Genomic DNA, 9,771 nt, shown 5'->3' with positions numbered 1-9,771 from the left:
GAAAGGAGGCTGAGGGGAGACCCTCTGGCTCTCTACAACTCCCTTGAGGGTTCCCAACTGAGAAGCTGCTGCTATTAGGCAGGGAGGGAGGGTGATGAGAACTAACCACAGGGTTCCTTCATATCATAGAATCATAGAATCAGTCAGGGTTGGAAAGCACCACAAGGATCATCTAGTTCCAACCCCCTTGCCATGGGCAGGGACACTTCACACTAGATCAGCCTGGCCAGAGCCTCATCCAGCCTGGGCTTAAACACCTCCAGAGCTGGGGCCTCAACCACCTCCCTGGACAACCCATTCCAGGGCTTCATCACTCTCATGGTGAAGAACTTCCCCCTCACCTCCAGCCTGAATCTCCCCACCTCCAGCTTCATTCCATTCCCCCTAGTCCTATCACTACCTGAGAGCCTGAGCAGTCCCTCCCCAGCCTTCTTGGAGCCCCCTGAAGACCCTCATTATTTCACTTGTAGGAGCAGAAAAGACCAACGTGTGGACTCCTTAATGTGCTCAACATGCTGAGAGACACACAGAGAAGTCCAAGGCAGCACAACCTCACCAGAGCAAGGAGATATTCTGGCCATGCTCTCACAAAATCCTCCTCCTGCCTCTTTCCCCTTAGCTGCTGATTGCTCCAAATTACCATACAGATTGGGGCTGTGATTCCACAAGAGCTTCTGCCAGGCTTCTCCAAGCAGCCACAAACCCTCAGCTAGCCTTCCCCCCTGTCTGGTGCTGCTTTCCTCGGAGGCCAACCCCTGGCCTCTGCCTGATGAGAAAAGCAGCTGCTGATCTCCAAGCTGGAAGCTAAATCAGGCAAGACAGCCACCTCCACCAGCCACATCTCCTCCCCTCTCTCCCACTTTTTCTCTGCTAAATCCATCCATTCCTCCTAAAGCTGAAAAATCACTTCAGGGGCAGCTCCCCAGCACAAGCTAAATGCAGATAACAAGTGGACCAGAGGAAAAAAAAAAAGCCCCAAAGGATTACATCATCTTCTCCATTGCTTTTTGCAAGCTCACCCTGCAAGAAAGACAGGGAGGTGCTGGAGTCTGTCCAGAGAAGGGCAAGGAAGGTGGTGAAGGGTCTGCAGAACAGAGCTGGTGAGGAGCAGCTGAGAGACCTGGGGGCGTTCAGCCCGGGGAAAAGGCTGGGGGGAGACCTCAGTGCTCTCTACAGCTCCCGGAAAGGAGGCTGCAGCAGCCCTGTGGGGGGTGGCAGAGCTCTTCTCCTTAGTAAGGAGCAACAGGAGAAGAGGAAATGGCTTCAGAGTTGCCCCAGGGGAGGTTTAGGTTGTGGAGAAGGAGAAGGTTCTACGGGAGGCTGAGTCTTAGCAGTGCTCCTCCGGAAAATCCCGAGCATAGACCCTGGAGATGCAGTGAGCTCCGCTCCCTCCCACGCCCATTCCGCTGTAACTCGACTCTAATTGGGCTCTATTGGCTAATTACCCTTCCTCTGTAATTAGCACTTTCTGCCTTTTTTCCCTTGAACGTTTTGCTGGGGAGGGGGAAGTGGCTTTCCTGCTGTGCCAAAGCTGTCTCAGATTCAAGGCGCCGTGGATGTGCTGCTGCTGCTGCCGCGTTGAAGCAGGAATGGATCAAAACACCTTCCTCAAGTCCCCACTCCCCACCCGTGTCACCGTGAAATGCTGGGGGCTCTTCCCCTGCTGTGTCTACCCCCAGTTCCCCAGACACAAGCTCCCAGCTACTCAGGGAGAGGCTGATTAAAGAGCAGAGGAGAGGCAGAAGGGCTCCTGGAGAAGGCATTTTTATTGGAACACGACAGCAAGGGAAGGATCCTCGATGGAATGGGAGAGAAAGGGAATGGGAGGGAGAGCAAAGTGAAAGAGGGAAGAAAGTCCAGGCAGAGGAGGAAGATGTGGTGGAGGCACAGAAACCCAACCAGCAACCTTCTTGCTGGAACATCCAACTTCCTCCTCCACCCTCAGACTGAAGGGGCTCAGACTCTGTCATTCCCAAAGGGAATTGTCACAGCTCCATGTTCCAAACCACACCTTGTGCTCATCCCTGGTTGCCCTCAGCCCTGCCTGTCTCAGCACAGAAAGGCTGCTTCTTGCTCCAGGCACCAGGGCCAACCTTTGGCGTGCAGCATCCTTCCCTGCAACAGGCTCCAGACAAGCTGCTGCCACCTCACCTGGAGCCTTGAGGCTCTGCTTGGCAGCAGCTTGTCCAGACCTGCAGGATAATCTGCCTGAGCAAAGGAGACACAGGTGAGCCCAAGAGGGTTCTCCAAGCAAGGCCCTTCCTGCCCAGCCCACCCCAGAGCTGCCTTTCCCACCCAGCACAGTCCCAGCGAGCAGAAGGCAGCAGCAGCAGCAGCCAGTCCTGCCAGCAGCATCGTGCCCACAGAGCAGCCTTGGGCTGGTGGCCTCTTGGACACAACCAAAGCAGGCTCTGTCCCTACAAGCACAGCTGTGTTTGTGCTTCATGGGCTGTGGAGCAGAAGCCCAGCAGGCCACACAAGTCTTTGCTTGCTCAGATGAAGTCCCCAGGACGGTGGAATTTGAGCCCTTGCCTTTCAGCCTTCTGCAGAAAGCATTTTTAACCTGGGTCAGCTCGAGGGAGCCGCCTGCAGATCTCTGCTGCCCACCCGGGCGGGAGCTGCAACTGCAAGCCAGAAACCCACATCGCCGAACCCCCTCCCCCGAGCCGTCTGAGAGGGCGCTCTGGCTGCTCCATGCCTGCCAACACAAACTGCTGCCCCGAGAGAGAAAGAGCAACATCCACAGCATCCTCGACCTCCTCAGAAAGCAGGGAACTGCAGCTGTGTCCCTGCTTCCATCTCTCCTTGAGCCCATCTCACCACCCCATTCCTGGATCACAGGATGTCAGGGCTTGGAAGAGACCTCTGGAGATCTTCCAGTCCAAGCCCCCTGCCAGAGCAGGAGCATAGAATCCAGCACAGGGCACACAGGAACACATCCAGGTGGGGCTGGAAAGGCTCCAGTGAAGGAGACTCCACAACCTCTCTGGGCAGCCTGCTCCAGGGCTCTGGGACCCCTACACTGAGGAAGTTCCTCCTCATGCTGAGGTGGAACCTCCTCTGCTGGAGTTTATAACCATTGCCCCTTGGCCTGTCCCATGGGCAGCTGAGCAGAGCCTCTCCCTTCCTTTCTTCACAGAGATTGGCCATTGGGATGTGCTGCCCAGGGAGGTGGTGGAGTCCCCATCCCTGGAGGTGTTTAAGAAGAGCCTGGATGAGGCCCTTGGTGCCATGGTTGAGTTGATCAGATGGTGCTGGGTGATAGGTTGGACTGGATGACCTCAAAGGTCTTTTCCAACCTGGTTCATTCTGTTCTGTTCTCCTGACCCCCAGCCCTCAGCTGAAGGCTCAGCTGAAGGCGTTGCTGGGCAGGGGTGTGACCCTCTCCAGGGCGGCAGCCACCTCGCACTCCACCTGCACCACCCTGCGGCCAGAGGGCTCAGAGACCTGCGAGGCCCTCTCAAAGGACTCCTCGTTGCTTCCCAGGGACAGAGCAGCGTGGGGGAGCAGCTGGGGGCAGCTGAGGGCCACCACCTCCTTCTGGCAGGTGGTGTCGCGGCGGTAGGAGGCCAGCTCGTGGCTGAGGGCCGCTCTCTGCGCGGCGCGGCCGGGGCACAGGCGGCCGCAGCCCAGGAGGGCGGCGAAAGCCCTGCGGAAGTCCGCGTTGAAGGCGTAGATGATGGGGTTGAGGGAGGAGTTGGCCCAGCCACACCAGGCAAAGGTGTTGAAGACAGCCTCACTGACACAGGGGAAGTGCCCCGGCTGCCCCCGGCGGGGGTCGCAGAAGGGCACCGCACAGTTGAGCACGAAGAAGGGCAGCCAGCAGAAGACGAAGATGCCCAGGATGACGGTGAGGGTCGTCAGGAGCTTGGTTTCCTTCCTGAAGGAGTGCTTCAGGGAGGCTTCCTGAGGGGAGCCGGTGGCCTGGCAGCCCTGGGCACGTCCTGCTGCCCCCTCCAAGGAGGAGATCCTGCGCAGCTGCCGCCGGGCGGTGCGGAAGAGGCAGCCGTAGGTGCCCAGCATGATGGCCACAGGGAGGTAGAAGCTGACCAGCGAGGAGGAGATGGCGTAGGTCCTGCTGAGCCTGGAGTCGCAGCTCTCCTCCTCCGCAGGGCCACGAGCACCTGGCTCCTGCTGGCCGAGGAAGCCACGGTCCCTGTGCCACCTCAGCTGCACAGGGATGAAGGAAATCAGGAGGGACAGCAGCCAGGCCACCGCGATGGCGACGAAGGCCACAGGCTGCCTCATCCTCCTCTGGTAGCGGAAGGGGTTGGAAATGGCCCAGTACCGGTCCAGGCTGATGATGCACAAGTGGAGGATGGAGGCCGTGGAGCACATGATGTCAAAAGCCACCCAAACCTCACAGAAAGCCCCAAAGGGCCAGTAGCCTGCCACCTGGGAGGCAGCCTTCCAGGGCATCACCAGCAGAGCCACCAAGAGGTCGGACACCGCCAAGGAGACAACGAAGGCATTGGTGACCTTGGAGCGCAAGTGTCTGAACCTGACCACAGCCACACACACCAGGGTGTTGCCCAGGAGAGTGGAGAGGATGAGAAGGAAGAGTAAGGCAGCTGTCACCACACGCAAGGACAGCTCAGAGTTGCCTTCTTCTGCCCAGCTCTTCCTACTGCTGGTGTCGTTGAGCACCTCCAGCCCCCTCCCTTCCGCAGAGCCATCCATGGGTTCCCCTTTGCTCCGGTCCCTTGAGAGGTCTTGCAGCTCTTCAAGTCCCCAGCAGCATCCAAAGCCTCTTTCCACTGCTGCCACCTCAGAAGCACCACCTGCAGTCCTCCCAGCTCTCGCCCCCAGCCAGGGACCCAGCCCCAGGAGAAGTGCCTGAAGCTCTCAGTGCTCTCCGAGGCTCCCGCCGCCAGCCTGGCACTGGCTTTGTGCCCTCCTGCCTCCCATGCCACTCGCCCTGCTCTGCAGCCTGCTGCTCACAAAGAGCTGCCACTCACCTCTGGCACTGCAGCGAGCTGCCACAAGCCTTCCTCCCCCTCTCTGAAGCTCTTCATCCGCTGTTGGTCTGCAGCCTGCTCCAGAATCCCACTCAATCCCTTCTGCTCTGGCCAGGCTGGGACTTGCTGCCAGATGAAAGGAGGAACCTGAGCTCTCTGCTCTTGCAGCTGGACCTTCCCTGCTCAGCAGCCAGGCTGCTCTGCTGGCTGCTCTCCCCTCTGCATTTCACACAGCCTGAGAGCTCTCTCTGCCTGCACACCACACTCACCAGGTCCATCCTCTGCCAGCTGCCAGCTGAGAACCATGGCACTGGGAGTCCACAGGGTAAGTCACTTGGGAGTGGAGGTGATGGGGTTGAAGGGATAAACCCAACAGACATCCAAGGGGGGGATCTGAGGGGGCCTCAATGCAATAAAATCAGGATGGGAAGTGGCTGCTTCATCTGTGAGTAAGAGAGACCCGAAGTCACTGCCCAGGCACAGATGAAGGACCCTAAACCACTTCCTCCTCACAGCTGCAAGTGGAGCAAAGCTGGCATTTCATTCCCACTGCAACACCTCTTTTAAACCCACAGGGGATTAAAAAGGAGGAAAAAGGAGAGACAAAATAATCTGAAAGCACTTTTCAGACTCTTCCTGTTCAGCAGAAGCTCTGTGTTGAACCAAAAAGGCTGCAGGACAGCACCTGGGTAACCATTCTGCCCCTGAATAAATCAGCCATGCAATGGAGCTTCTCCAGAGTTAGAGGCTGGTTGGACTTGAGCATCTTAAAGGTCATTTTCCCACCAAAATAGTTGTAGGATTCTTCCAAGTCTTTAAAATCTCCCCCAGCAGCTATCACCTCACCAAGTGACCTAACAGCTGGGGGGAAAAAAAAGCCCCAAACCAAATCAAGAGGTCTTTCCAGCACAGCCCTCAGCCCTGGCAGCAAACAGTGGGCACCCCCAAGAGCTCCTCTCACCACCCTTAGCCACCACTGCTCCTTCTCACCCAAGGACTGAGCAAAGCTGGACAGCCTCAGCCCACTGCCTGTGGTGGGCACAACCTGCTGGTCTGCTGGGGCTGAAAGGCATCATAGAACTGGCAGGGTTGGAAGCGACCTCAAGGCTCAGCCAGTTCCAAACTCCCTGCCGTGGGCAGGGACACCTCACACCACAGCAGGTTGCTCACAGCCACATCCAGCCTGGCTGCAAACACCTCCAGGCAGGAGGCTTCCACCACCTCCCTGGGCAACCTGTGCCAGGCTCTCACCACCCTCCTGGGGAAGAGCTTCTTCCTAACATCAAATCACAAGCATCATGGTGCTGCAGAACTGGGGAGGCAGCTCTGGAGGTATCCCCCTGCCCCCTAAAACTACTCCTTTACCTAACCCTGAAAGCTCTCACTCCAGACTGAGAAGCAAACCTCTGCCCTCTTACACCCAGGGGAAAGCCACAAGGTTAGGACCCAGGTCTGACCTTGGAATCCATCACTCTGTCATTAAATCCTTTCTAAGCAAACAGGCTTCTTTGGTCAGAAGAGAACAGAACTAACCAGGTTGGAAAAGACCTCAAAGATCAAGTCCAACCTCTCACCCAACACCATCTAATCAACTAAACCATGGCACCAAGGGCCTCATCCAGGCTCTTCTTAAACACTTCCAGTGATGGCGACTCCAGCACCTCCCTGGGCAGTACATCCCAATGGCCAATCTCTCTTGCTGGGAAGAACTTCTTCCTAACATCCAGCCCAAACCTCCCCTGGCATAGGTTGAGACTGTGTCCTCTTGTTCTGGTGCTGGGTGCCTGGGAGAAGAGACCAACCCCCACCTGGCTACAACCTCCCTCCAGGGAGCTGTGGACAGCAATAAGGTCTCCCCCAACCTGGTTAATTCTATTCTATTCTAAAACATCAGGAGGCAAGGTTCCTCCAGAGCCAGCTCAGCAAGAGCTGCTTCAGGGGGGACTTGCCTTTGAGAAGTGGCCAAAGGGGCAACAAAAGCTTCCCAAACGCAGCTGAACCTCCCCTCCCAGCAGCATTCATCCCCTCATTAGCTGGGTGGTGTGTGCTGCTGAGCCCTGCCTTTGCCTGTCACAGACACCACTTCAGAAGCAAAGCAGCAGCCAATCGGCACAGAATCAGCTCAGCCTCACACACACACAGAGATTTAATTAACCTGACCCTGCCACCCAGGCTTTGCAGAGGGGGGCAACAGGAGTTGCCCAAGAACAACTTTCAAACAAGAGCATCATTAAGCCCGTGAAGATCCAGCGGCAAGAAGCTCCCTCCTAAAGCAAACAGCACGCTTGCTTTGTGACAGGTCACAGACACTTGTCGCCAGCGCGTCACAGCATTCAATTCGGAAGGCTTTGTTTAATTAAGCCTCATTAGTTCCACCGTCTGCAGCCTGCCGCTGCCAAGTGCCTGTGCCAGGAGCCGCCGCTAGATGGCAGCCGCAGCCCCCTCATGGCTCAGCACTGAGCCACGGAATGGTTTGGGCTGGAAGGGACCTTAAAGATCACCCAGTCCCAACCCCCTGCCATGGGCAGCTCCCACTAGAGCAGGTTGCTCATCCAGCCTGGCCTTCAACAGCCCCAGGCAGGAGGCAGCCACAGCCTCCCTGGGCAGCCTATTCCAGAGTCTCACCAGCCTCATCCTGATGAGCTTCCTCAGCTCCACTCTAACCCTGCTCTGCCTCAGCTTCAAACCATTCCCCCTTGGCCTGGCTCTAGACACCCTCAGCAAAAGTCTCTCTGCAGCCTTCCTGCAGGATCCCTTCAGCTCCTGGCAGCAGCTCTGAGGTCCCCCTGGAGCCTTCTCCTCTGCAGGCTGCACATCCCCAGGCTCTCTCAGCCTGTGCTCCCAGCAGAGCTGCTCCAGCCCTTGGAGCATCTTTGTGGCCTCCTCTGGCCTCACTCCAGCAGCTCTGTGTCCTTCTCCTGCTGGAGAGCTGGAGGCAGGATTGGAGGTGAGATCTGAGCAGAGCAGAGCCCAGGGGCAGAATCCCCTCTGCTGCCCTGCTGCCCACCCTGCTCTGGCTGCAGCCCAGCACCGAGCTGCCTTGGGGCTGCAGGAGGGCACTGCTGGCTCCTGGGGAAGCTTCAAATCAACTCCTCCTGCCCGCTAAAGGCAACCTTCTGCCCTGAGCGAGCTGCTCTGCCGCATTATATTGCTAAGCACTTGCTCCATTTCCTCACTTAAGCACCTGCTATTCCCCCCCCTCCCTCCCAAGAATCAGCTGAAGGACTATTTTAAACACCACTCGACTGTGATCTGCTTCCAAGTCTGGTGGCAATTCAGCTCTAGGTCTTTATATTTAATTTCCTCACCCAGCAAGAAGCTGCCCTTTTATTTCCCTTTCCCTGCTGCCTCACCAAAATACACTTCACATCCTCCATTCAGCCATCTTGATTACATCCCCCCCCCCTCACTTTGCATCAAAGGAAGACAATTACAAACCACTTCAAATCAAGCAGCAGCTGCTTGGCTTTAACTCTTCAAGTGCCTCTCTTCCCAGAGCTGCCTCAGTCAGATCTGTTACAGAACTGCAGGAGCTGTTCACTCCTGCAGGAATCACTTTGCACTTGCAGGGCAGGGGACAGGTTCTGCTGGTGGGGGAAGAGGAGGCAGAGTCAGATCCTTTAAAGCAAGGCTCAGTGATGCTGGCTGGAGGCAAGACCTGAGCTGCACTGTGGAAGAACATCAGCAAAGGAACAAGAAGCTTCCTCCTCCCTGCAACAAGCCACAGGAGCTCTCCAGGGACCAACCTGCCACTTCCAATCAAACCTCTTGCCAGAGGAAACAGCCTTGACTGCCTGCAAAGCCAAAGCTTACTTCAGGCATCTTCATGTCAGAGGGAAGTAGGAGTAATTTGGTTTGAGTGGCTTCTACACCAGGTTAACTCCATCCACACTGTCCCTAGGCAGAGAGGAAAATACACCACCAGGCTCCTCTGCTGTGCTGCTTCATTACCCTCAGAACAAGAAGCTGGACAAAAACTATCCCAGAGTAAGGCTTAAGTATTGCTTAGGGGTCAGGCAGGGGCTCTGATTAACTGGCACAGCCACTTCCTCCATGGCCACAGCCAAGAGCCTCTTTATTCTTTCCAGTAAAGGTGAAGAGACACTGGCACAGGTTGCCCAGGGAGGTGGTGGATGCCTCCTCCCTGCAGGTGTTCAAGGCCAGGCTGGATGAGGCCTTGAGCAAGCTGGGTTGGAGGAAGGTGTGGGATTGGGACTGGATGCTCTTTAAGGTCCCTTCCAACCTGAGCCATAGAATTGTCAGGCTTGGAAGGGACCTCAAGGCTCAGCCAGTTCCAACCCCCCTGCCATGGGCAGGAACACCTCACACCACAGCAGGTTGCTCCCAGCCACATCCAGCCTGGCCTTCAAAAACCACCAGGCATGAGGCTTCCACCACCTCCCTGTGCCAGTATCTCACCACTGAGCCCCAATGTGAGCCCTAAACTGCACATTTGTGAGGTGCACAGCAAAAAAAATGAGTAGCAGAAGCAAAGCCAAAGCAGCAAACCTCTCCCAAAGGCACAAACCAAAGGCATCACACCACCACCACTAACACAAACCTAACCACCAGGCTTCAAGGTAAACCCCAGTGACTGTTTGGGCTTATTTCAACCCAAGAGCTAAGGCTGAGGGAAACCCAAGGCTGGGGCAGCAGCTCCTCAGTGTGGGGTTGGTTGGGGTTTCTTTTTGACAAAGCAGCCCAGGAAACCACCCATTTGTTACTTTCAGCAGACAAGTTTTATAGATGCAGAAGCAGAGCTGGAACAGCACCAACATGGCAGTGAGCTGGGGCACAGAGAAAAAGAACAGCA

General features: G+C 56.5%; 1 protein-coding gene across 2 annotated transcripts; it reads right to left on the bottom strand.

The window, feature by feature from the left end:
- Positions 1-1,755: 1,755 nt before the first annotated feature.
- On the bottom strand, positions 1,756-9,202 carry LOC137450207 (D(1) dopamine receptor-like). 2 transcript variants are annotated; one of them, XM_068156503.1, is made up of 2 exons: positions 5,228-9,202; positions 1,756-5,084 (listed from the first exon to the last, which is right to left on the bottom strand). In XM_068156503.1, exon 2 carries the CDS (start codon positions 4,678-4,680, stop codon positions 3,349-3,351), a length of 1,332 nt encoding a protein of 443 aa, XP_068012604.1. In that variant the 5' UTR covers positions 4,681-5,084; positions 5,228-9,202; the 3' UTR covers positions 1,756-3,348. The 2 variants fall into 2 exon arrangements, with proteins under 2 accessions (XP_068012604.1, XP_068012603.1); XM_068156502.1 differs by having other exon boundaries at positions 1,756-5,401; positions 8,397-9,202.
- Positions 9,203-9,771: the final 569 nt, after the last annotated feature.

The sequence above is a fragment of the Melanerpes formicivorus genome, unplaced genomic scaffold (genome assembly GCF_026170545.1).
Source record: "Melanerpes formicivorus ecotype bairdi unplaced genomic scaffold, bMelFor1.0.p_v2 SCAF_34, whole genome shotgun sequence".
In the NCBI taxonomy this organism is placed as follows: domain Eukaryota; kingdom Metazoa; phylum Chordata; class Aves; order Piciformes; family Picidae; genus Melanerpes; species Melanerpes formicivorus.
Note: the sequence above shows the minus strand (reverse complement) of the source record. Positions and strands in the feature narration are given on the sequence as shown.

Coding starts and splice junctions, on each gene's coding strand:
- LOC137450207 (XM_068156503.1), bottom strand. CDS start 4,680: ATGGATGGCTCTGCGGAAGGGAGGGGGCTGGAGGTGCTCAACGACACC.